This window comes from Ictalurus furcatus, chromosome 18 (assembly GCF_023375685.1).
Source record: "Ictalurus furcatus strain D&B chromosome 18, Billie_1.0, whole genome shotgun sequence".
Taxonomy (NCBI): Eukaryota; Metazoa; Chordata; class Actinopteri; order Siluriformes; family Ictaluridae; genus Ictalurus; species Ictalurus furcatus.
This window is the reverse complement of record NC_071272.1, coordinates 23103538-23131109: the sequence shown is the minus strand read 5'-3', so window position 1 is coordinate 23131109 and position 27572 is coordinate 23103538. Positions and strand designations below refer to the sequence as shown.

Here is a 27572-nt window from a genome sequence, read left to right as displayed (position 1 = left end):
TGTAGCAGCGTTTATCGAGCAGTTTTGGAAGGAGTCTCCAGTGTTAGTGCTTTGTACCAGTCGGAGGTAGAGCTTTATGGCAGAGGAGTTTACTCTGTAACATGACGCTGAGCTTTTTTCTTCTTCTCGGTTCAATTAACTTATATATATATATATATATATATATATATATATATATATATATATATAAATAAGGAGGATGGTGAAGGAACGGCTGTTTAGAGACGTTACGGTCTACGAGATAATAGGAATTAAGTTGCTTTGCGGATGTTCCACAACATGAAACGCAACTATAAACGGACCAAAAAAAAAGTATGTTGATTATTTAATAAACATAAAAATGTATCTGTTGGGGGAAATTGCTGTGAGATAAGAGGAACAGAGCACTCAGGAACGAGCCAGAGCACACCACCGCGTGGGTAATTATCCTCATAACAGCACACCCGGTTGTGTTTTATTCTTCACGTAAATACTATTTAAAGTACTTTGTAATTACAGGCACATCATTTCACTACGACGAGCAGTTCTTCACATCCTCTTGCGCTGTAGTCGTGCTGTGAATTTCTGAAGAGTTGTCCTCGGGCTTTGCGCGTCTCCTCTCTCGGGCAAACTCGATGACTAGAGGCTTGTCCTGCAACCTGTACCCATTCACCGTGTCCAACGCTGCTTGTGCAGTCTCGATATCTGTCAGACAACAGATCCAAGCTAATAGTTACACATGTACAGAAACAGTTACGTTTACGAAAATTATACGGGAAAAAAAAAACAAACAAATTTCCTCTTTGAGGACAAATAAAACGATCTATCTTTCTTTCTTTCATACGGTGATGACTTGTATGCCTACCAGAGAGCGTGATGAACGCTTGGCCCTTCAGTCTTCCCGTCAGGAGGCGATACACGATTGGATTTGTGTCGTCCTTCTGAAAGCGGGAGAACAGCGCCACCAGCTGGGCCAGAGAGGCCCGAGGACTCATGTTCTTCACACACAGCACCTACGCAGAAGGCAATCAAAACGTAGCAGTCGCACAGCGTGTTACACTCGCACGTGTTACACTCGCACAAACGTCTGACCCATTCATTAGAACTGACGTTTTCAAGAGGGTAAACAAACACGACTAACTGAAAACTAGCCTAAATAATCCGTTTAGTGCCACTGTATAGAAAACCTACATTCGATGGCTCTCCACGCTGATAGTCCTGAAAGCGCGAAATTCTCCTTATGCCATCCTCCGTCTCCCGATTATTCCTGATCTCCTCATCTGAAATCTCCTCTACTTTACCGCTGACGGTCACCGGGCTGCTCCGGCCCTGACGAGAGGTCACGCGTCCGATGGGTTGGTTAACCGTCAGTTTCTGTGGAACAGATGATGACGATGACGATGATGATGATGATTCTGGACGCGGAGACTGCGTCGCACCGACAGTTGGAGTGGATTGGTTGCTTTTCGACGATTGGCCGTTACAGTCATCGAGAGCATGCGACCGATCAGAGTCCGGATCCGGACGTGGTGCTTGGCTGTGATCAGGATCTGTCTGGGATGAGTGTGTGACGCTCTCAGAGTCTCTCTGTTGATCTTTGAGAAACTCTCTGTATAATGAATCCATTGGGTTCGAAAAGTTCGCCTCCTGCTGGTCATTCTGTGAATCTCGCTCTACGAGGAAAGACGCAGGGTGAGAGGTGGGCAGTGTTAATCGAGCTCATCATCATTTCCTACCAAAATCATAAGAAATCATTTTCTACCTTGATGGTAGAGGGCAGTAAGGAAGCTGGAGCGGTCACTGCCGTGGAACAGAGCCTTCTCGATCTCCATCTCTCTCCGTGTGAGGGCCCGGCTGCCCGAGAAGCGCTGCGGACGGGACAATAACTCCGCCCTCGCCGCCATCTTGTCCCAAATGACCTGCAGGCGCTCGTCCCGTGCTTCAGGAGCGACGCTCACTCCACGATTCTGTAGGGGGGGGAGGGGAAAGTTTTGAACTGGACCCTGCGTAATCCTTCCTGCTGAAATACCTCGTACGCAACAGGTCTTGGTTCCACACACCGAGTTGCTATGGTTTCTCTGATCTACAGTTTCTGATCGTTACCCCACGTGTCGCTAGTCTCTGATCTTCAGGACAAAGGAGTCTGCTTTCACGCGCGCATGACAAGCTGCAATTATTTCACCTCTTTAAGTTCCAGCGAAGACGCTGGTAAGGGAACGGCTGTTTACAACCGCCATAACGCGAGCGACAACAGGAATTAACTTGTTTTCACGGATTCTTTTTGGGTTTGTTTGGTTTTTTTTTTTGGGTACATTAAATGTAACTATAACCCGATGAAAAGTATTACGTGTCATATGTTTTTTTTTTTAACGAGTACAGAATTGTTGGCAAACTGCTGAGGTGTCGGATGAATAAAACACCTGGGTGGTAACCACCTTCTGGTGTAACCACATCAAAACATCCCATTGTATGTTTGTTTTCTCTAAAGCAGGACAGGACGTCGCGTTCTAATTACGCCTTGGATAAAGATCATACCACGGTGTGAGTAATTCATGCAGGCGATTCCAAAAAACGTGTCAGAAACTGATGTAGTTAAGCGTTCGTTTAACATTCGTATTCGTCTACTCGGTACGTCAGGTTGAACTCTGACCTTCCCGCCGCCGCCTTGCACATCTCTGTTCCTCCACAGCTCGATCTCGGAGTCAGTGAGGCCCAGCTCTCTGAGGTCGGCCAGTTCCTTCTCTCCGTCCTGCAGCGCCTGGAACTGGGCCAGACTGCGCACCCCTGCCGCCTGCTCGCCGAACGGCTTGTACAGCGCAGCCGGGGCGAAGCATTTCTTCTTGGCTACACAGCTGTCGGGGACGAGAGGAGGATCGTTTGTTGGTTTTGAGTCATCGCAAGTTACAGGTTTAAGCAATATTTAATCACGTCCTCCGTTTCAAGCGTGTACGCAAAGAGAGAAGCCATGACGACACCCTGGACGGGATACGAACCCATCACCGAGCACACTCACACACACATTCATACGCGACGGACAATCTGGCCACGCCAATCAGCCTACAGCGCATGTCTTTGGACTGGGGGAGGAAACCGGAGTACCCGGAGGAAACCCCTGAAGCTCGGGTAGAACATGCAAACTCTGATCTAATTATTAAACCCCTTAACGAGGCGGGCCGAGTGCGTCGAGAGCACGTGAAACAGTTCAGGACCGCAGTCGAGCTTTAGCGAGTTGTGGGAACGTGAGAGGTGTGGGAACGTGAGACTTACCGGTCGATGTCGACGTCTGTATCGAGCTGTTGGAGCAGCAGGTTGTGCAGCTGCCTCTGTCCCTCCGTCTCCTGCTCCTCCGGAACCGGGCCGTCATCGCAAACCCGACGAGTCACCCTGCAGGATTGAAACTCTTTTTTTTTAAAAAGAAACGGTTTTAATTTCACTACGAAATCCCGAAAAAATTTCCCGTTTCATTTCCAAAACCAGAAAGGAAAAAAAGAAGAGGAAGAAGAAGAAGAAGAAAAAAAAAATCCAGCCCTTACTTCTCAAAGCAGATTCTAAATACAGACGGATTCGTGGAAAGTTTTATCCTTAAATGCTAAATTATACTAGAAATGAACAAGTAAATAAACAATTAATCATCGTATCACTTTATAACCAGACAGCAAAAACCTCGAAATAAAATAAGATTTATTGTGCGGCCTTAATATTAAACCATGACATTTTTAAAAGTAGTACTCTTTATTGAGTATGGTGATGTCATCGTTGAGTATAGTGATGTCATACGTGTTGTATGTATTTCTATATATATATATAGAGAGAGAGAGAGAGAGAGAGAGAAAGAGAGAGAGAGAGAGAAGTGGAATGGGACACACCCGCCTTATTCACCTTTATGACCGACCCACTGACTGACAGCCGGAATAGTTCGTTGTACACACATGACCAGAGGCGTCATGAGCCAGAGACACACCAGTGTGTAAAAATGCGAATGTCTATACAATAACTTAATCCTTAATAACTAATAACAAGCATTCATTTCTAAAACACCGGGTACACAGTGAGAGCAGAGTTTACACTACTGGTAGTATTGTGCAATAGACGTTGGTTTTGTTTAACGTTATCCTCCATTTCATACCAAATGCTACTGAGCTTTACACGATGGTATATTTTGTGTCTGAGGCCCATTCGGTAGTGAAATTCATACCTAACTGACGTGTGATTTAATAGCTTTATTAGAATAAATATCAGAAATCTAAAAGGTGTGCGTCATACCCGTCACCTAGATCAGTGGTTTTCAAAGTGTGGGCCGCCAGGGGGCGCCCATGGGGCCTCAACAATTTGGTGTGAAAAATAAATTCTCACTCTCGACAAAGCACACACACACACAATCAGTTCCTAATGTAATGTCATGTAAAGATGTAATTATTAATTTAAAAAAAGGGGATATATTCAGAAGTCTGTATTTTTAATGTGTTTTAAAGACATCTTGCAAAAAGGGGGGCCTCGGTCAAATGTTAATGCCATTTCAGGGGCCTTGCCCTGGAAAAGTTTGGGAACATCTGACCTAGATGACCAACTTTACAGTCGGCTTCATGACTGTACGTCACTCCCTTCACATCCTATTGAGCTTTAAACTGTGGTATATTTTGTGTATGGGCCTATTCAGTACTGAAACACATGTCAAATTTAAATAGGATTTAATCGTTTATTTTATATTTACATATCAAAATTCTAAGAGGTGTGCGTCATACCTGACACCTAGTTGAACACTTTCCAGTTGGGTAATATGACTGTAAGTCACTCCCTTCGAATGCTATTGAAGTTAGAAACGTGTATAACAATGTCGTGTGTAACTTTACAGACCGTCCCTTCATTTCTGCGAATATCGAACTTCTAACATCACACCGACTTTATTCCAGCAACGGGCTGGGACCCATTTCTGATGCAGTGAAGAAGTCCCGGAAGTAAAAAAGAAATTGTTAGTGGGACTGACTACAGATGGTGCACCTGCGGTGTGTGTCGAAAAAGATAATAAATAAAAAAAGTTAAGGGTTAATATCCTAACTTGTTTATCATATTGTTCTTCATTTGCTTAAACAGTTTGAACACTGATTGAAGTCATGTGGGTTTCAAACTGAACTTTTATTTATTTATTTATTTATTTTTACATCTGTACAAATGCATATGTGATATTTGTGAGTTGAACACATAATAAATACAGGAACGGTTATTTAAGAATATAATGTGTATGAGGTGTAGTTGAACTGATTTTTAAATGACGTTGTATTCTGCTACATTCACACTGTTGATGTGGCCCTGGGGGAGAGTGAGTTGTATAATGTATCCAGTAAGATTGTACTCGTAATAATGTAGCATTGCGCTTCCTAGCTTGTTGAAGCTAACGCTGTGGAAAGCTTGACGATAGCTCCCGCGTTGTGAAAGCAACTGAACTGTACAAAGGAGTAAAATGAGTAGTTATTTTTGCATTCAAATAAATAAATAAAATATCAACATGCGCTAAGGTATTGAACACTATTTACACGTTTGGTACTCACCGCTTCATATTTCCGTCGTAGAAGCTCAACTTCCTGTTTACAGCGGAAGGGTCGTTGTCGAAGCAGAGCACTCTGGGATGTGTAGTTAAAGTTGTTTTGGAATCTTTCATGATCGTCCAAGAGACTACATGATCACCTAGCTGTTGATTAGTTTTGGTTTAAAAAAAAAAAAAAAAAAAACTAATTTGGTTTGCACTTAAATAATTATTTTTCTCTCTCTCTCTCTTACACACACACACTCACTCACTCACACACACTCACTCACTCACACACACACACACACAGACATTAAATAAAACATATTGATCATTACGTCAGTTACAATTTTAGACTATGTGTAAGTGTAAAGGGTACGATGGTGATGATGATGATGATGATGATGGTGATGATGATGATGATGATGGTGGTGATGGTGATGATGATGGTGATGATGATGATGATGGTGATGATGATGATGGTGATGATGATGGTGATGATGATGGTGATAATGATGATGGTGATAATGATGATGGTGATGTGATGATGATGGTGGTGATGGTGATGAAGACGGTGATGTTGATGGTGATAATGTTGATGATGATGAAGATGGTGATGATGATGATGATGGTGATAATGTTGATGATGATGATAGTGATGATGTTGATGGTGATGATGATGGTGATGATGATGATGATGGTAATAATGTTGATGATGATGATGATGATGAAGATGATGGTGATGATGATGATGGTGATAATGTTGATGATGATAGTGATGATGTTGATGGTGATGATGGTGATAATGTTGATGATGGTGATGATGAAGATGGTGATGATGTTGATGGTGATAATGTTGATGATGATGATCGTGATGATGATGATGGTGATGGTGATGGTGATAATGTTGATGGTGATAATGTTGATGGTGATTATGATGATGATGATGATGGTGATGGTGATGATGATGATGGTGATGATGATGGTGATGATGATGATGGTGGTGATGATGTTGATGGTGATGATGGTGGTGATGATGATAATATTGATGGTGAAGATGGTGATGATGATGATGGTGATGATGGTAATGATGATGATGATGATAATGTTGATGGTGAAGATGGTGATAATGTTGATGGTGAAGATGGTGATGATGTTGATGGTGAAGATGGTGATGATGATGATGATGATAATGTTGATGGTGAAGATGGTGATGATGATGATGGTGATAATGTTGATGGTGTTGATGATCATGATGATGATGATGATGGTGTTGATGGTGATGATGCTGATGGTGCTGGTGATGTTGATGGTGATGATAGTGATAATGTTGATGGTGTTGATGATCATGATGATGATGGTGGTGATGATGGTGATGACGTTGATGATCATGGTGATGATGATGATGATGGTGATGATGATGATGCTGATGGTGCTGGTGATGTTGATGGTGATGATGGTGATAATGTTGATGATGGTGATGATGATGATGGTGATGATGATATAGGTCCTGGTGATGTTGATGATGATGTTGATGGTCATGATGATGATGTTGATGGTCATGGTGATGATGGTGTTGATGGTGATGATGATGAGGATGTTGATGGTGATGTTGGTGATGTTGATGATAATGATGGTGATAATGTTGATGTTGATGGTGATGATGATGATGGTGTTGGTGATGTTAATGATGATGATGATGATGGTGTTGGTGATGTTAATGACGATGATGGTGATGATGGTGATAATATTGAACAGATATTATTTAACTTAACGTGGACTAAGTGACCATTTGGGTTTATAATGAAGAGACACCTTAAAAACCTAACACACTAAAGGCCTTGGTTGAATAAAAAATGTAATTTATTTCTTTATTTTTCCTCAGTATACGGTCCCCTCCGAAACTACTGGACCGGCGAGGCCAATTCAATTGTTTTTGCTGTAGACGAAAGACATTTGAGTTTGAGATCAAAAGATGAATATGAGAAGAGAGTTTAGAATTTCACCTTTTATTTCCTGGTATTTTATATGTAGACATGTTCGACGACATATCACACATGTAGAATTACAGAATTACTGAAACATATGACTGACAGGTGTTTCTTCTTACCCAGGTGTGTCCTGTTAGATTGACTGTTTAAACAATAAATAGCTCTGAATGTCTACTCTTGGTTTTAGCCTTCAGTTTCACCTGTGAAGACGGCATTTGTTGTTAAAAAGGATAAACCAACATGAAGACCAGAGAGCTGTCTATGGGAGAAAAGCCAGGCATTTTGAAGCCGGGAAAAGAGAGAAAATCAATCGTAGGCATCGCACAAACATTGGGCATAGCCAATACAATTTAGAATGTCCTGAAAAAGAAAGAAAAGTAATCGGCCTCGACATTCATATAGTCTTGGACGGGACAGTACACACCTTGCAAACTATTGCAGTTAACTGTACATAAAGACTCTTATTGATGTGTGAATATCCATTTGAGCAGGTTTGGGCCCCTTAGTTCCAGTGAAGGGAAATTGTAATGCTACAGCATACAAGGACATTACATACAATTGTGTGCTTCCAAATTTGTAGTAACAGGAGTGCGCATACTTTTGGCTATATACTGCAGGCTATTCAGTAGCATATAAATTACATGTTTATAACAGAAGCTTATCCTTATACCACAGTGCTTTTGAATTCTCTAATCTGATTGGTCAGAAGGTGTTGAGATAGCCAACACCTATATATATATATATATATATATATATATATATATATTCCCACCGTGGCCCTGTGTGTGCGGAGTTTGCATGTTCTCCCCGTGCTGCGGGGGTTTCCTCCGGGTACTCCGGTTTCCTCCCCCAGTCCAAACACATGCATGGTAGGCTGATTGGCGTGTCTAAAGTGTCCGTAGTGTATGAATGGGTGTGTGAGTGTGTATGTGATTGTGCCCTGCGATGGATTGTCACCCCGTCCATGGTGTACCCCGCCTTGTACCCGATGCTCCTGGGATAGGCTCCAGGTTTCCCCGTGACCCCAAAATATAAGCGGTATAGAAGATGGATGGATGGATTATTATTATTATTATTATTATTATTATTATTATATAATCAGTAGCATATCAGAGCGGCATAAAAGTAATAAAACAGTATTATGGGAAGGAAATATAACCTTCACTTCTTCAAGACGCTCACTGAGCTTTGTATTGATTGACTGATTGATTGATTGTTTCATTCCATTTTATTACTTGGGGGGAAAAACAGAATGGATGTGAGGAAGTCATGAAGAACATCCAAAAGAGCATCCGGTGCGCGATGACGTGATTAGGTGAAAGGACACAAGGGGGTGTGTGTGTGTGTGTGTGTGTGTGGTGAAGCTGTTGGATTAAGGGTTGGAGTGTGTGTGTGTGTGTGTGTGTGTGTGTGTGTGTGTGTGTGTGTGTGTGTGTGTGTGAGAGAGAGAGAGAGAGAGAGAGAGAGAGAGAGAGAGAGAGAGAGAGAGAGTGTGCGCGAGTCGGGCGGAGGGGTGGAGACGCAGGGTGGGGTCACACAGAGGCGGAGGAGAGAAGCGGAGAGAGAGACTCTGAGCCCAACCCCGAACACGGCAACAAACACAGCTGCTGAAACGACGCCGCGTACAAAGCAAAGCGGATTTTTTTTTATTTTGTTTTTTTTTCTTTCTTTCTTTCTTTCCTCACACACACGTATATATAGATCTATCAACGCCGAAATGATCAAGCGGAGTGTCTGAGTTCCTGAAGCCGACTGTCGCTTCTTTTATTTATATTTTTGTTCTCAATCCGAAAGCTGGAGCTTAAAAAAAGAAAAAAAACTTGTTATTTAAATCCCGCACCCCGCCCGCTGCACTCCACCCCTCTGTACCGCTGCTGCACCCCAGCCTAGCTACCGAGATGCACACGGAGGCTCGCAATAACACAGTAAGTCCTTTTTCTATTGCTATTTATATGATTGCTATTTAGCTAGACACTTTCCCTAATCTCTCTCTCTTCACCCCTCTCTCTCTCTCTCTCTCTCTCTCTACCTGCCTCCGACTATAGCTAGCTTTCACTATTAAGCTCGTCTTCACTTCACTGGAACTCATTTCAATTAAGCCGGTGTATTATAGCGTCGACTATTTTTTTTCCCACCCCCCTCCTTATTCCTCCTCTCCGTCTCTCTCTCTCTATCTCTTTCTCTCTCTCTTTCTCTCTGTGTGTGTTATATCCGTGTCCGTTCCTCATCGGTGCAGGTTATAAACTGGTGTAATGTCAGACAGGAAGGAAGGAAGGAAACGCAGCTCACTCGCGAGACACCATCTTAGTTTCTTAAAGAGACAGGAACCTTTTAATCGGAGAGCGGAAATGTAGTCATGTTCGCGTTTCTGTGAAAAGTGTGTGGGTTGGAACGTTTTCGCTTTGCTTTTTCTCCCCCCCCCACACACTCTGTCTATCTCTCTCTATCTCTTTCTGAGGCGACTCGTTAAAAAAAAAAAAAAAATCATTTCCATGACGCTTTATTTAAAACTCGAGGCGCGTTTCCTGTAAATGCGCGCGTTTTTACGTCAGTGCCGGATTTTTACCGTTAGGTTACAAAAAAAAAAAAGAGGAGGGGCGGGGCAGGAGGGGAATGGGGGGGCGGTTTCTCTTTAAAGGAAAACTCCACGCTGAAACGCGTTAAATTTATATTGAATTTGAAATATTTCTGGAGAAATGAAAAATCGTGTGGGCGACTCGACGGTCGGTGGTGTCTTTTGTGTTGTTTCTGGGAGGAAATGGAGGTCGTGTGTCGCTCTGACGTCACTGGGAGGGGACGTGCGGCGCGTTTACGTTGACGACAGTATTCCGTTGTTAACCCGATTAAGACGATACTCTGATTAAGAAACTCGGCACGTGAACAGCGATTTCTGATCACCTTAACGCGGCTAAAGTCGCACTCAAACAAAGTAAAAACACAACTCAAATTAAGACACGTGGCGTATTCCTGTTCTAGATTACGTTTAACACGGTCAGCGATAATCTAGCTGATTATTATTTGACCTTATTATGAATAAGAGATATAATATGATGTAATATTGTGATTAAGCGTGTTTTTATTTTCACGTTTTGTATACTGTACGAACCGTACTAACCTTCTGTCTGACTCCGGAGCAAAGACCGCGTCTTAGCTTCCCGCCTCCCTTCCGTGAACGTCTTCGATTACAGAACGTGAACGTGAGGTTTAAATTAAGAATGAAAAGTGCTGTTTGTCAGGGCGACTTCGCCTGATCGTTCAATTAAGTTTTATAACGAGCTTCGTTACAGCTAATAGCTCGTTAAGTTTATTTCTAGGCCCGCCTTCAGTTTTGCAAGCGTTAATGACCTTGTTAACGACTAATTAAGAAGCAAAACAAAACGGACCAGGCTCGTAACTAGTTTCTGGTACTTTTTTCCCGTCGTAATGAATTAACGTATTACGTAACGTATATCTGGCTACGCCCCCTTCTTATCCCCATCAAAGCCACTGGCGATACTATTGTCAACCAGGGATAGTTAGGTGGCACGAAAGGACGGTCGTATTTTATACGTGACCTAATTGCGGTCGCAGTTACGATGGCGGAGAAAATGTCGACGATCGCAGACATAAGCGATAATGATAGAGTTTCGAAAAGATTGTACACACGGACAGCACCGCTATCAGTGACTGACCTGTCGATGAACCACTGAACTCAACAATTTCATGACCTAAATAAATCTGCGATGGCTTTGAAGCTGACGTTAATGCTGAAGATGAGTATCTTCGAGTCGTTCTGTGTGGGCGTTTTTTTTTTTTGGTTTGTTTGTCTTTAAATTTTGTTTAAACGGACATTGTGTACCTGATTTTGTATTTTGCGTTAATGAAATATATTGCGGTTGTAACCTGTACGGCTACATTATTATCTCCTGACAAAAGGCTTGCAGAAGACGCTTACCTTTACCCACCTACAGCCTATTGTGTAGATCAGGGTAGTGCACCATAACAACCAAGCATGTGTTTGTTTTTGTTGCTGTACTATCTGAGACACCCTTAGAGATAGATTCTTCAAGAGGTGGAATCAGGCCGTACACGCACATATACGAGTGGATATCCTGCAGAAGGGCTCGACATTGGTGGAGTCAGTGAGGTTAACACATCCCCGTGTTGCTATTGGAGGAAGAGCGAATGTTCCAGCCTGGGTGTGCTAAACATCTGGTAATCATTAACAGCCGTGGCCAAACTTTGGCCAAACTAGTTAAACACTCTGCGCCCATCTGCCGGTCCCAGCCCTAGGGTGTAGTTGAGGAAGCATTGTGCTGAGAAAGCATCACAGGTCGAAGTATCTAGTTATGAAGGGAGTGTCTGTTTTAGGCATCAAGACAGTTAGGGTCTGCCTCTGTACTAGAGAGGAAAGTTATTTTTAGGAGCTGGGTGTCTATAGCATGCTATCTCTGGGTGTGACCGAGGCAGCGTGTTGCTTTTTCGTCTTCTTTAATGGAGGCAGAGCTCGTCCGCACTCGGCCTTCAGTGTAGTTCACAGTCTGGCGGTGATATCTTTATCGGAACTGAACTGTATGGGGTAAAAAACGTTATTGAGAGAGGAGAGAGGCCTACTGGTTTTAGATGCCGACACCTAAAACGGTATTTTCAACACGTCTGAAAGTCAGCGCTGACTTTTATGAGCTCAAATTCCATCCATCCATCTTTCATGCCAGTTATCCCACACAGAGGAGCCTGGGGGCCTGTCCCAGGGGACTCGGGTGCCAAACGCTTCGCAGGGCACAGTCGCACACATGTTCTTCACAAGGCTACGGGCAATTTAGAGATCAGCCTACAACGCACGTCTTTGGACTATGGGAGTTCCCGGAGGAAACGCCCCCCTCAGCCCCCCCCCCCCCCCCAAACGGTGAAAGGTTCACGGTCATAATGAACGCCGTCATCAAGATCGCGTGTCATCTACAGTAATGGAAGATTCTGGAAGACGTTAGCATTACCATAACCTTCTGTCTTGTCCTTCCATTCTGTTCACGTTGTGGTTTGTCTCACGTGACGGAGATGTCGTCGTCGTCTTCTTCCTTTCGCTAATCGTTTTTCCGATCGGACACTTTAATACCGTTTGCGCACTCTTGACGAGAGCGAGCAGGTGGGGAACTGACGCTGTGTCGTCGACGCGCTGATCTCCTTCAGACCTGAGAAAACCCTCAAAGCCCTCAGAGAAAATGCAGATTCCATGGAAACCGTAGGGTTTACGGGATAATCGTTATTGCCTGTTGTCATCAGATATCAGATCAGATCACATCATGTATAATATCCTAATTATGAGATCGGATGACCATTGTAACGAATAACAGAAACGTTTTCATGACATTATCGTCGAGTGCTGAATTAGTGGCCCGAGGTGCAACAGCTGTTCCCACAGAGTGCTGCAATTCCAGCTGTAATCCAAATGACCGCTGTGTGTTAGTGCCCTCGTTGTGTTGCGTTACCGTTTCTATAGTAACGGCTCATTAACAGGAACTTGTATGGTGGATGCTCCATAATCTAAGTATAATAATAATAATAATAATAATAATAATAATAATAATAAACAGATATTTCCCCCACAAGTGTGTTATTTAACAAAGAAAAATGTGTTTTATTCATTTATTAAATGCTTAGGGAAGGAGTCTCCAGTGTCATCGATTTGTAACCGTAAGCTGCGTTTTTCTTTTGTTTTGTTTTTTTATTTACATTTTTTAAAATGAACTGCGTTTTGTCATATCAGCTTCAAAAGAGAGAGAGAGAGAGAAGATGGAAAGGTGGAAAGAGTGGTCATAGCTGCCATGTTGTTCTCAACTGGAGTTGTATCCAGGGACCGGTTTAACCGTAACACAAATTCCACATTCCAGCGCAGTACGGATTTATTTCATGAACGTTACTTAAAAATTTTGACATAATATTTTTTTCAGAGCCGCAGGGCTTTTTGTTTGTTTATTTATTTATTTATTTTAATATTCCTGAACAGTGTCCCTTGATGGAACGCGTTAGTTCTGAGTTGACGTTGGTGCTTGGACCCCTGACTGTAATAGCGTTGATAATATGGGGTTCTGTCAATGTAAAAAAACAACAAAAAAAAAAAACAACACGAACAACGGCTATGGTTCAAGGAACCCTGACACAATGCGTCATTCATTAATAAATAAAAAAATTGTAACGATCAAATCGCTGTAGTATAAGAGGAATAAACCACTTGTGTTGTTTTGGCTGGTCACGTCGCTGTCACGGATTATTTTCCTATAACCGCACACTGAGATGGTTACACACATTAAAGAAAGGTTAAACAATCAAACATTTTTAAACGTGAATGTGTTTTAGGGTTGTTGTTGTTTTAGGGTTGTTTTTTAAAATATTTTTTTTTACCCCCGTCAGTACAAGCGACCTTGCTTGTTGAAATCTCATACGCTCTACTGTACAAATGGTGTATGGAGGAATATTCGCGAATATTCCTTAAACAGTTCTTAATAAAAATCCTGTTTGGCGTTTTCCTCGGAACCGCGCAGCCCTCGGGGCCATCCCCGGGTGTACAAGACTACACATGTAGTTGATGAGCTAATGGCTGATACCGAGGCGAGCGCCTTCCTCAACGCTTGACTGGTACTATTCTGGGGAGAAAATCCGGTCTCGGTCCCCTGCGGAACGTTTACACGGAGACTGAAAATCAGGGTTTGTTTAACTCGCTGTGGGAAAAGATTCGCAGCCGTGCGAGTAGTTTGCGTAATTACGACCACGCTCTTCGTTTGTTTGTTTTGTGCCGTACCTGCGTTTAGCACGTGTGGAAGGATTACCGGGAGCGAAGAGTTCAAGGGGCTGTGGTGGATGTGATGTGGGGTCTGAAGGAAGTGTGAAAGCCCGCCCCCCCCCCCTGCCCCCCCCCCCTTCCCCGGTATTGGAATGTGGTGCGGGGCCGGGAATTACGTGAGCACAGGACGTATAGAAACGGGTGGGTGGGGGGGGTGTATGTATTTGTGTGTGAGCGCGTATTAGGGTTCGAGGGTTTTGTCCACGTCTCCCCAGATCCGAGGCGATGTGACAGAATGATCCCCCCCCCCCCCACCACCCCCCACCACTGCGGCACAATCATTAACCAGGGAAAGAATCTCGTCCCCATAGCAACCCCTGCAATACTGCCAAACTGGCTGTAACGGAGGGAAAAAAAAAGGGGAGCGGAGGGGGTGGGGTGCTCAGGGGTGGAGAGGGTGTGTCTCTGTGTGTGTGTGTGTGTGTGTGGGGAGGTGGGGGAGGCTATTGATGTTGAACAGGGTAAGCGGCTCAGTTTGGGAGACCAATGGCGGTGGGTATCAAATCCCAGGCTATTTATTTATTTATTTATTTATTTATTTATTTATTTATGAACGTTTTTAGTTTAATGTAAATTATATTCAGTGACATGAGTCACGGCATCGTGGTGTCGATCCTTTCACTGTTAATGTTCTTCCATGGAAGTATAGCAGACCGAGTGCTCAGGTATGCACTCTGGGAATAAACAGTCTGTGGCCCTGCGCTGACATCACCACTAGTTCCTTCTGTCTCTCTCTCTCTCTTTTCTCTCTCTCTCTTTCTCTCTCTTTTCTCTTTCTCTTTCTCTTACCCTTGCTCGCTTGCTCTTCCTGTCTGGGTGTTGATCCGTCTCAGAAGGGCTTGTGAAAAAGGAAACCGATAACTAGAGTCTCGATGACATCCAGAAGGTATATATGTATATTTATATATATATATAATATATATCTGCGCAATACTACTAGCAAGCCTTCCAAATCGAGCGTGATACGAGTGTGTTCGAGTTTGACGGAAGGGAGGCCTGTGGGAAGTAGCAGCAGGCCTTTGCGTCAGCAGGGTGTGGTGAGATAAGCGCTCGCTGTCTCTGCCTCTGCTCTGGCGACTCTGCCAGCCATTTGGGAGACACTCCTAGGGGTGTGTGTGTGTGTTTTTACGTTAGCCTTTGTGTCTCTTAAAACTCTTGAATCCCAGCTGTCATCTTGGGAACTGTTAAGCTCCGACCCATGCTGGAGTGTTGACGTAATTTTCCTGCAGAAGTGACGAGCTAAGACACACTACTGGCATTCAGCGTGGCACTGTGCGCCTCCTCTGTTTTGTCTGATCACATGACTGCGCGTAAGTGTGCCTCTTTAGGCCTCACACTGACCTTGTTCTGTGTGTGTGTGTGTGTGTGTGTGTGTGTGTGTGTGTGTGTTAGGGTCTGTTTTGTGACTTCTTCTTTATTTTGGTTGAAATGTTCCAGTCTGTCGAAACACACACACACACGCACGTGCACACACACACACGCACACGCACGCACTAACTCGCCGAGCAGATCAGATCAGATTAGGGGCGAGACGGACCATCTCGTATCATTCCGTACAAACTTTTCCCTCCATCTCGGGTTTTGTAAGTGGAGGTCACGGCTGTATCTCGCGCTGTGCTACAGAGGAAGGGTGGAGTGTCAGGGAGGGTGTTTTTTTGGCTCGGCGGTGTGTTCGCACATGCTGTGTGGAAGAAGAAGAGACGCAGTAAAAGAGACCTCGGCAGAGACATCCAGTGAAGTTGAAATTCTCTCAGCCGGTCCGAGGGAAGTCAGGGAGAAGTGAAAGCGTACAGATAGAGAAGTGTGGAGTTATAATAAAGGCTAACACTGTGGGAATGTAACAATAACACGCTTTATAATAAGCGTTTGGATGTTTTTATGCGCTGGGGTTAGACACTGAAAGCACAGGCTTTAAAAAGCTTAGCTGAAATCAAAACAACCCTTTTCTTCTCGTCGTTAGTTCGTGTATCTGATCGTTATTGGGACGGTGGTGGCTCAGTAGTTAAAGGCTCTGGGTTACTGATCAGAAGGTCAGGAGAAGGTCAAGCCCCAGCACTGCCGAGCTACCACTGCTGGGATCTTGAGCGAGGCCCTTAACCCTCAATCTCTCTGGTGTATAAATGAGATAAACGTAAGTCGCTCTGGATAAGGGCGTCTACCAAAACGCCGTCGTAAACATTTCACCGGGTCTCCATGAACTAAAAGATCCTTGCTTCTTGTTTTCCCCCGCAGTCCTCGATCAAAATGACTTTCCCCGACTTGTCTCTAAACGTCACCTGACTTTTTGTTGGCTGTAGACGAGCAGGAGTTCCAGGCGGTGTTGGTTAACATCGGAGAGTCCAAAACACACGAGCAAGCGTTCCAGATTTTTACACGTCGATGGGCTCGCGTCCCGTTTTTATTTCGAGCGATCACTCGCGTGTGTGGTAACGTACTCCGATATTAAATTTAGGACCCGGCAGGTCTGGCGACGTCACCGGTGGGTAGTGTAATATGGCGTAGAGGTGATCTTTAACATCGTGTATGTCGCACAAGCCTGATGGCAGCGCAGTACGTGTGCTCACGTTCTGTTTAGAAGGAGAAGGACGTGTCGAGTAAAACGTGACGAGATGCGTGCAAAAGGGAGAAAACGCCACACATGAGAATCCGAACGAGGGCTTGTACCTTTAAGGGAGTAATGCAGAAATCCAGCGGGAGAGTCCTTGCTCTACAGCCTCCCTCTCTCTCTCTCTCTCTCTCTCTCTCTCTCTCTCTCTCTCTCTCTCTCTCACTCTCTCTGCCCCCCTCTCTCTCTCACTATTGCCTATGTACCACTCTTTCCCCCTCCCTCTCTTTCTCACACACACCCCACACAGCTGTGACCTTACATGTGTATCCTCTCTCTCTCTCTCTCTCTCTCTCTCTCTCTCTCTCTCTCTCTCTCTCCCACTCTTTCCTTGTTCCCTCGGACGACCACGTCGACTACACAGAGGGACACAGTGACAGCACTGACCAATACAAAGAACAAGATGTGCTCCAGGGCAAAGCAGACTGCATTAAAGTTATGCTGCCCTGACATACATATGCATACACACACACACACACACACATATAATATGCAAAACCCCCTTAACTTGTCCACCATTTGCTTAAAACCTAATCTTAGACCTAAACGAACACAATCCTGCAACAACAGTTGCTTGACATTGCCGAAACGACTTCCCTTTTAGCCGGCAGTCTCTGTGCACCATATTAGGTTGTGTACCTTGTTGGGGAAGCACTGCGGAAAGCTATGACAAAAATAAGTTTACTTGTCAGTCAGGGGCATCATGGAGGTCAGTGTACGTTTCGGTCACGAGCTGCAAGAGGGCCACGTCGGTCGTGCGTACACGCCAAGGTTCCCGCCGAGCCGAATTACGTAATCACGAAGCAGGTTATGGATACCCCGAGCTCTTTCGTTCATACGGATGTACACGTGGATGTAATCCGATCCAACGTCGCTCACGCTCGTGCGCGGAGCGAGGGTCGGTGTCGACGCTGCCGTAAAAACAAGTCGGACGCGTGTCGGTGTTCTGTTATGGCTTTCACGTGGTGTGTTCTAGAGCTGTTTGTGAATGTATCAAGTCTGCAACGTTTAAAAAAAAAATAAATAAAAAATCAAAGCGGCGCAGGACAAACGGAGTCATCGACTCCCAAAAGAAGGAATCGATTCCGAACAGCTGAAACGAGTCGTTAGTGATTCCAGACTCACTTCCTGTACGAACCTACGTAGGTGTGTAACAAAAAGCCCCGCCTCTGGTCTTCATCGGCTGCTCGCTGACAGCGGTGGACCAATCACGATAGACTGGGACGTCTGACCAATCAGACCAGAGTATGCTCTCTGGAAAGAGGAGTTTAGAACGAATCTTTTAGAACGGATCGTTCTAACGAGTCGTTTGTGACCCGGGGGGGGCGGGGGGGCCTCAGATGCGTGTAAATCTATCGTACGGGACCTTTAAAAGAAAATCAGACACGTTTCAAAACCATAATAGGTGCGCTTTAAACGATGTCCGTCATCCGAGAGAGATGGCGAGGAGAAGAGTCGGTGACTGTAGAGACGGTGGCTCGGCGTTTCATATCCGGATCGAGAATGCTCTGCTTTGTCGAAAGCAAATTAAATGCACACACAAACCCATAGCTATTATTGACAGATATACAGAACGATTTATTTTTATGTTTATCACGTGCGCGCGTGTCCTCGCCGGATTTCCGGCCAGGATAGTTTGATGCCGGTCTCGTCGCCCGTCCGACCTTAACGTAGATTAGAATCTGTAACGTGAGCTGTGCTTTATTACAGGAGCGCTTTATTGCACAAGGAATGCATTGTGACTCGAACACACCTGCGCAGACCCACCGCGCCGTCCTCGGTCATCCCGTCTGTTCGACGCGTTATGGAAAGGAGTTACCCGTCTCGTTCAACCGGACGCAAATTCAGTTCGGATTAGACGCGAATCGCGCTACTCTATTCCCAATGAGGTGTTTACGTGAACCTGTTTTTGATTATTATTATTATTATTATTATTATTATTATTATTATTATTATTATTCCGATCGAGCTGTGAGTTGGATTGTTAATGGATTTTTACGCGGCATGTAAACGAACGTAGCCAGTGGTAAGGTTCTGCAAAAGTAGATCCTTTTGTATTTAGCTGGCTCTCCTAGCAATCGCCGACGTTGAGCCCAAATCGAACGTGTGGTGAACGTGTTCTCAGCAGGAGTGTCCATGAGGCTCTGTTTCTAAAGGCTGTTCCTAAAGTTTACGGCAACTGGGCACTTTATGGATGCCTCCGTGACAGATCGGATAGGATTAAATGGTTTGTGAGGAAGCGTTGGACGTAAAACTCGCGAAACTCTGTGTTTGCTTGTCCGTGTACTTTGGGCTTCCTTGTCCACAGCACTACCACCCCCTTTTTCCACTGGCACTGGTTATAGGGAGGTTGAATTTTTGACCCCAAAACAGTCCCAACCCTCGTGTCAAAGCTGTAATTCACGCTCGCTCTCTCTCTCTCTCTCTCTCTCTCTCTCTCTCTCTCATGGTCACGATCACACCGAACATCACCCCACCTTCCAGATAGCAGTGTGTGTAACGGGCAGCTCTTGCTCTGTGCGATTGAAGCCGACTTTTGGCCTGGATTCTCATTGGGAATATGGACACCAGGTATAGGGGGAGGTCAAACGCCTGCTCTTTTTTTCCCCCCTACTCTGCGAAACCCAGCCCATTGCACGGGTGGTGAGGGGGTGGGTCGACTCGGGCCCCGTGCCAGGGTGAAGCGCGCTTTCCAGCTCGGGTTACTCGATTGTGCAACGTGCTGCTTTAAACACGCACAGAATCACTGCCCTTACAAGTTGACGCCCTTGGCCACTTTCATTTTTGTTTACGAGCAAGTCCGCTAGACTAGACCAACTCGACGAGCAAAAAGTACAATCATCAGTGTTTGCTGATTGTTGGTTTGGTTTTCAAGAGTTGGAGCTCTTGTAGGAAAGGAGCAGTCATGGAAGATTTTGGCCTGAGGATCCTGTCGGAACGTCTCGACACTTCTTTGGTGGCCAGATGGTGCCCAAAATGTCTCGGGTTGGGCGCCGGGAATGACTTGAACAGCAACATACCTTCACGCGAATACAAACAACATCTTGCAAAATAAACAGTTTTGTTGTCAGGATTTGATCATTGAGAAGGTGTGTCTTGTGTGTATCTGTTCTCCAGAGTGATTTACACGTGAGGCAGGATACAATCCAAACCTAGAGTTAAGCAACTGTGAGGTAGAGGTCGTGCTCAAGGGCACAGCTGTGGCTCTCTGGCTGTCCGTGGATTTGAAATTATAGTCCTTCGATCACCACTTAACCACTGACCTCCCACTGCCCCAAAGTGGAGGCCAGGTTTACGGTCAGTTAAGTCAAGGCGTATTAGATTGATTCCCCGCTCTAGTTCTCTGTATCAAGGTCATTTTGGAATTCATGGGATGCAAAGTTCAGTAGTACTGAAATCATGGTACAATAACAAACTCATGATCGCACATCGTCCTCCCTTTTTTTAATTGATTTTTTTTTATTGCTAGTGGCCTGTGGTACCGAGGTTACCACGGGTACCATATCTGTGAGCCTAGCAGACCAAATGTTCCTCAGGACCACTCTTCAGATCAGCCAGACCCTCGCCAATTCGTACAAACCCTAGCTACCCAGACTTGCCTTTCTGACGTATAGTAGAGCGGCGTCTAAAGTGACTTCTTCCCTTGACGTGTAGTTGAAAACATGAACGATTCCATTTGGTTGGTTGGTTGGTAAGGCACAAGCCTTGGTCTTCCAGCAGGTCCAACAGGTCGTTCTGAGTGTTTGTTGGTGATGCAGAGCCGAGAACTGGTGAGGGGGACGAAATGACGCTAGAACAACATTTATTCGTTCATCTTCAGGAAACGGTGCTGTCAGGTGCTAAGGGTGGGACCCGGTTGAAAGGTTTGAGTGTGCGCTGTCCAGGAAACTCTACAGTACAAACTTCCGGGAGGTCCTACAGAGCTTCCATCGAGGAACGCCCGGAAAAAACTGACCGATCGTTTGGACCGAGGAAGAAAATATTCGTTTATTAAGATCTGTCGTGTCGTGCAGTCGAATATACACGAGACTCCTCGGGATTCTTGTTTACTTATTGTTTATTGTTTACTGTTGTTACGACCTGGTGCATCTTCTTTACAAACCTGATCGTGGACATCACTGGCTCTTGTATTCAGTTCAGGTATTGGCGAAGTATCGAGCGAGTGACCGATCAATAAGGTTTTATGTAATTAGACATCGCATCGCAGTGAAAGAAACGTTTGTAATCGTCGCTGTGTGCACGTGATGCGAATCGCATGTTCTGTTCAATATGTGGAATTTTAGTCAGAGGAACAGGGAAAGGGCGTGGTCTTAGTTTCGCCGTCGATCCTACTTTTATTTTGCCATACGATGCCGATCGTCAGAGACCCGAATATCCGCCAGTACGGAATACAGAACGGACATCGTCACCATGACGATCGCTACGTAGCTGTCTTTTTGCGTACGGTGTAAAACGTGCCGAAAGACACGACGCTCCTTTGGCTGAAGGCGTATCGTGGTTGCGATGACGTCACGTGACGCGTCTCGGCCCAAATCTGCGGCCATTTCGAATCAAGTTTCCTTGATTTTTTTTTTTTTTTGTGTGTACATTTCCGCGATCGCACAATGGTGAAATCCTAGAGGGACCGATTAACCGCTAATCATCATCGCCGTTGACGTTATTTGTACGGTGTTTAATCTTTTTTTTTTTTTTTTTTGGTGAAAATTTTTCTATGACGCGCCTAATAAATCTTATGTTAACTGGCTAAATCGAACATGCGTAGATTAGATTTTATTCCACGTTAATCTGTGGGAAGGAATTCGAGAGGGCTAGAGGGTGGGTTTGGTAAGCGCTTCTATCCCGGGCAGTCATTCGTACCCATGCTGCATTGGGGTAGGCGGTGTGGGAGTTATAGAGTGAAGCCATGACCTAGATTACTCTCTCTCTCTCTCTCTCTCTCTCTCTCTCTCTCTCTCTCTCTCTCTCTCTCTCTCTCTCTCTCTCTCTCTCTCTAATCCCTTTCATGGCCGTTCTCCACACCAAGCCCCTCCCTGCTGTGTAACTTCCTGCTGGGGAGTAGAGTCACACCCACCCCACCCTTTTTTTTTTTTTTTTTTTTTTTTTTTAATTCCTTACATTACTCACAGTACAAGTTCCCTAGGGAGCTTTAACACACACACACACACACACACAGGCTATTTCAATCACAGATACGCTCGCTCACTCAGGACTAGGTTGGTCTCGGGAGAAATACACTTCTCATTCTCAAACTTTTACACTTCAGCTCTTTAGCTAATAGATGAACAAACCTCTTCCATTAGAGCTGTGTGTGTGTGTGTGTGTGTGTGTGTGTGTGTGTGAGAGGTCAGGATGAGGACCACATAGTGTGCAGCCACACCCTGGCTGATTGGTGACCACACCTCTGTGTGGAATCTGCTGCAGTCACATGGCCCCCAGCATCCACCCCATTGCGCGCTCTCTCTCTCTCTCTCTCTCTCTCTCTCTCTCTCTCTCTCGTCTAAAAGAACAGGGTGTGACTGTACTGAGCTTAGAGAGGGAGGCTACACACGATCTCTCACTACTCCTCCCTGCTCCTGTTTTGCTTGCTGTTTGTCTTTCTCTCTCTCTCTCTCTCTCTCTCTCTCTCTCTCTCTCTCTCTCTCTCCCCTTTCAGTCACTTTTCCCATCTCAAGGGCGAAATCTCCTCTCATGTTTTATTCTTTTATTCGTCCGAAGTTCTAGATTGATCTCAGATAGCTTATAGAAGGTAACGTTTCACGCGCCCACGTTCGCTTTTTCTTTACAGCCGTCGACTGTTTGTTTATTTATTTCCTCCTCACGTGATCTCATCCGTTCCTTATGGGTTGGTTTGTTTTTGTTTGTTTGTTTGTTTGTTTGTTTGTTTTTGTTTTGATCTTGATTAGCTGATTTTATACGCCTTCGTCGCGTGACCCTTGTTTTAAGCGAGTGTTTTTGTATCTCCTCGAAATGTTTCGTGGTACCTCGTGTGTATTTTTTTTTTTATTTGTATCCTGGCTAAACACGTTTTTTTACTTTTCAGTGCCAGCCGAATCCTGAGAAGTCCAACGCTGCTACCTCAGAGCCCTCCGAGGAGATGCCATCCATACAGATCAAGCCTGAGCCAGAGGAGGTGGAGTGCACGGTGGTGAGTGGCCTTTTGTGTGTGTGTGTGTGTGTGTGTGTGTGTGTGTGTGTGTGTTTGGGGGGTTGGGGACTTTTGGATGAGTGGGCGGAGATTAGATGGGGGGGGGGGGTGTAAAAGAGGTGTGGTCGGGATGTCCGTAAGAATGAAGTGAACGTCTTTTTGGAGTGTTTTCTTTTCTTTTCTAGAATATAACACAGCTAGAGCTCTTCCTTAAGCTTTTAAAGACGTCTTGAAGGAAAAATGACCGCACTACATACAACTCTTGTCCTCCGACGTCTGCAACTCTACCCTCGTTTTAGTCTTTAAGTCGCGTTACACTGCGAAGCATCGTAAAGCGCATTTATAATCGGTCAAAGTTACCAAACCAGTAGGTGTGTTTGCTCGTTTTATAGCAAAAGGAATGAAATCTAATCCATTTTCTCAAACAAAGTGGAGCGGATAATGTCTGTGCGTCAGAGACGACCTCGTCTCCGACGCAGGGGCTGAGGAAAAAGAACGAAAACTCGTCTTCGTGTTTTAATAGGAATCGTTTAGTTTTCCGGGGATGGTTTCAGGACCGTGCGGTTTCTCGAGACGTGGCAACCCCGGTTAACGACCGTAGCTCTTCTGGAAGCGTACCTGCTGAATCGAACACGGTCGAACGTCTACTACGAATCTAAAACGTCTAGAAGTGTGATCGCGACACTGAAATCTCCGGTCACGAGCCCCTCCGGGCGAGGGCGTTTTTACGGAATTCGAGGCCGCACGAAAACGGGCCGAACGGATAACGGAAGCACGTTTGGAACCTGCGCGATCGAGCACTCCGACTAGCATCGCAACGCTACGTGGAGGTTTTTTTTTTTTGGGTGAAAATATGAGCTACGCCTGACTCTGTCGCTTACGGACCGAACGCTGTTCTGAGTAAATGATTCGGGTTTAAAAAAAATAAAATAAATAATAATAATCTTTTTTTTTTTTATTATTATTATTATTATTTAAATAAAGTTTGTGAACAGCTCCAGCTTCCTCTTTGTCTTCCTCCCTCAATACCTTTCCATTTCTATCCCCCTCTATCCGTTCGTTCCAAGCTTCGGCTAGGCCCTAATAGGATATATCGAGGGAGGCTTCCGTTCTGCCGTAGTCATGGCAACGGGTTCTCTGGCGGGAGTTGGAAAGGCTGTGATGTAGCCAGCCCACACCCCTCCTTTTATACACACACACAGACACACACACTTGCACTCCTCACTCTAACCCACCCCCTCACAACACTCCCGCTCCCATACACTCCACTCCCTTAACCATGAGGTGCACACTGAAGATTATATACCTGCAGGGGAACACACACACACACACACACACACACACACACACACGTCCTTGTGTGCACTCATCTTGAAGCTAACGGGGGCATTCATGCACAGCACATTCTCCACACCCTTTTTCTACTGTTTGTCTTCTTTACACACAGGGACGCTCACGCGCTTACAGTTTTTTTTGGCTTTTATACAGCCGGAAAAAAAATCCTGCACAAGTCCTTTACTATACGTGAACGTGAATCCCAAACGCCGGACCGTTCACACCCCGGACGACGGAACGCCGACGGCGCTCGGCGGTCAGTGTCGGCGAGAAACGATCTCTTTCTAGAACGGACTGTGGAGGCCGCCGTGTCGGGCGATTCCACACAGCGACACGCCCCCCTCGTTTCCGATCCGCGATCGAGCGAAACGCACGAGCGCGAGCGATCCAAGCGGATTGTTTACTCTGACCGAAAACGAAAGAAGTTAAACTTATTCTAACCGTAGCGATAGCACCTTTATAACAGCGTCTTATATTCCTCTCGGGGAACTCTTCCTGTTCTCATTTCCTCCGTAACCTGTACCTAGATTATTGCCTGACAATAACGTTCATAGTTTAGAACTTAATAACGTTAAAAAGAACTTCAATCGTAATATTTGATATTTATTTATTTATTTATTTATTTATCATTTTTTATATATATATATATATATATATACATAAAAAACATGTTTCTTTGTGTCTTTGTTTCGCTCATGGGAACTTTTCACAACAGTTCGGTAAAAGATTTCCGGAATGTTCTGGAGACGTTTAAAATGTTTTCGTGGCTTGGTCTTGTTTATTTATTTGGGTTCGTGTTTTTTTTTTTTTTTTTTTTTTGTATAGCCTTCTGGAAACTGAAACAATGGCATTATGACTTGTTTACTGTCCAACGCGATGATCTGTGCTCGGAACAGGAGAAGAGAAGATGGAGTAGATCTGCAGCGTGATAAAGCTGCAGTTACTCGCCGCGTCGGCCGCTCGGACGGTCGTTAAAGGGTGCGGCCGGCCTACCACGCCCTCTCCGAGCCTCTGTCTGGCATTAATAATCTCCCTCGGCAGCCGCTCCCTTCAGCCGTCCCCGCCTGCTCCGGTTTATCGTCCATATCTCTCCCTCACACTCTGGCACATCGCACGGCAGACAGACTTATGGCCGACCTCGTCCGAGCAGACGTACAGTAACCTTACCGCGTCTGCCGTTTAACCCCCGCTCTGCTTTCTATAAGTTTACACAAACAAACTCGGGTATATCGTCGTCTTGAGATAGGACCGGGAGTTTTTTTTTGCTTGAGGGACGGAGCTCAGAAACAGGAAAACGCCCCGTCGTGGCTCATGGAGAAATTTTGAAGGGGGGGGGGGGCTTTGGGTTGGGGGGTGAGGAATGAATTATCATCTCACTAGTTATATTTCTAGAGTTACAGAAATTTGTACATTATTTATAGGCTGCTATCGGCGAGTTCGGACATCGCCGTATTCTGATCGAACCCTCTTTAAAAGCATATTAAGTGACTCGTTAAAGGCGTTCAGGACTCGCCACGTGGCCGGTTGGCAGCGTCTTCACATCATGATCTAATATCTAAAGGCATTTATTTATTCCTCTGTTCGTTTGTTAATCGAACACAGCGTTACAGAATACAAGCGCTCTTCTTCTTAAATGCAGCGCCGTCCGTAGGGTACGTTTAGACGCCTTGCAGAGGAATTTGGAGACTCTGTGACCGAAAATAAAATAATAATAAAAAGAAAAAGTATAAAAATTGATTATTCGTTGCCTTTTTTTTTTTTTTTACTTTAAATACGTGGATTTAAATCTAATCACGTAAAGGTAAAGTCTTTAATAGGTGATCTAACGAGTCAGAACTATAATATAACTGGATTAAAATTATATTATATTATATTATATTATATTATATTATATTATATTATATTATATTATATAGACGCTTTTAATTCTATTCTTAAATTATTCTTGGCGAATAAAAGCCTGAAATAGCTTTATGTTATTCCTTAATTGCTCATTTATCGTTCAGTTACTCCTAAATCCTCACTCGCTGCTTATATGATAATGAGGTGGGCGTGTCCAAACCCTATCCAGGCGTTTGATAGGTCGAGGGGATTTGGTCCGATATCGACAGCCGATCGAGACTAGAGCGTTCGCAGGTCTTTGAGTGGAGCTAAGAAGGGGACAGAGTGGAAAACGAATAAATTTCGGCGATCGTGTGAGAAATTTGTCGCACAAAAACAAGCGCAAGTGTGCGGTTGTTCATTAGCGAGTAATAACGCGCTGTGGTTCTTCATACAGGCCGTCGTTAGGGCTCTGTGTCCGTTCTGGAGTCACTGCGTAGTAACGGCGCGAATAAAGCACCGGACTGTATATAGATACGCGACGGTCAGCAGCGGAGAGTCTATTCTGGTCCGGACGGATTTGGCTCCGCAGCTCGCATGCGGTCGAGATGTAAACGCTTTAACGCTTCGTGGATACTAAGCAGAGATTAATAATGCGCTGCGATGCTTCGTTTAAAAACGACGCCTCGTATAGCTCTACATGTCCGCCGCTACGATTTGTCGTTTATTCCTCCACATCCGTGGGCGTGTTTACGCTCTCGCCTGTGAGAAATCGGCCCGGTTGTAGACCCGCTGGGGGTCGTGACCCCGTGTGGGGTCGCTCGGTTTACACCTGGTACAACCGTACGTTGACGACCGGCGCGACGTCCTTGACGATATCGGCGTGATGAGAAAGAGCACGAGAATGAGCTTTTTATTAAATACGGATTTCTACGCGTGGCGGTCACGACGCCGTAGCTGCTGGGGAAATAAGACACGCCCCCTCATTATCATATGCGATGTTAAGAGATTCGGAAATGCTCCGAGTGAAATTTGAGGTGGATGAAAGACTTTTATGGGATTGATTGAATAGGAGAAGCGAGAGGCTGAGGAGTAAAACGCGACGGTGGATGTATATTTCTGCATGCAGTCAGACGAGTGTGACGGAATTTTCAGAGGTTTGGAGTTTTGTTCATGTCGTGGTTCGGGTCAGGAGGCGTATCGATCGTTCTGTTTTTGGATGAAGACGAAGTTGGAGAACGCCGGAACGTTCCTTTAATAATCAATGAAATGATGAGTATCAGTCGCAGTCGCGGTCAGTGCAGCGCTATCGATGTTTTCTTCTTTTTCCCAATAAATTGGGCAGTTGATTTAGAACA

The 27572-nt window shown here is 44.9% G+C and overlaps 2 protein-coding genes across 6 annotated transcripts in view; one reads left to right on the top strand and one right to left on the bottom strand.

Moving 5' to 3' along the window:
- Positions 1-423: 423 nt before the first annotated feature.
- On the bottom strand, positions 424-12928 carry rbm41 (RNA binding motif protein 41). 2 transcript variants are annotated; one of them, XM_053649534.1, is made up of 8 exons: positions 12465-12928; positions 5526-5665; positions 3247-3363; positions 2630-2831; positions 1742-1946; positions 1171-1652; positions 845-992; positions 424-684 (listed from the first exon to the last, which is right to left on the bottom strand). In XM_053649534.1, exons 1-8 carry the CDS (start codon positions 12465-12467, stop codon positions 512-514), a joined length of 1470 nt encoding a protein of 489 aa, XP_053505509.1. In that variant the 5' UTR covers positions 12468-12928; the 3' UTR covers positions 424-511. The 2 variants fall into 2 exon arrangements, with proteins under 2 accessions (XP_053505509.1, XP_053505511.1); XM_053649536.1 differs by lacking the exon at positions 12465-12928 and having other exon boundaries at positions 5526-5780.
- Positions 8987-27572, top strand: part of klf8 (Kruppel-like factor 8) — a 34087-nt gene continuing 15501 nt past the window's right edge. Inside the window, exons 1-2 of one of the 4 annotated variants that reach the window (XM_053649539.1) lie at positions 8987-9416; positions 22954-23058. In XM_053649539.1, coding sequence (XP_053505514.1) covers positions 9390-9416; positions 22954-23058 — 132 coding nt within the window. In that variant the 5' untranslated portion in view covers positions 8987-9389. Of the gene's footprint in view, positions 9417-14687; positions 15195-15250; positions 15619-19615; positions 22660-22953; positions 23059-27572 lie in introns of those variants that run through there. The other 3 variants (XM_053649540.1, XM_053649541.1, XM_053649542.1) reach the window with 3 other exon arrangements.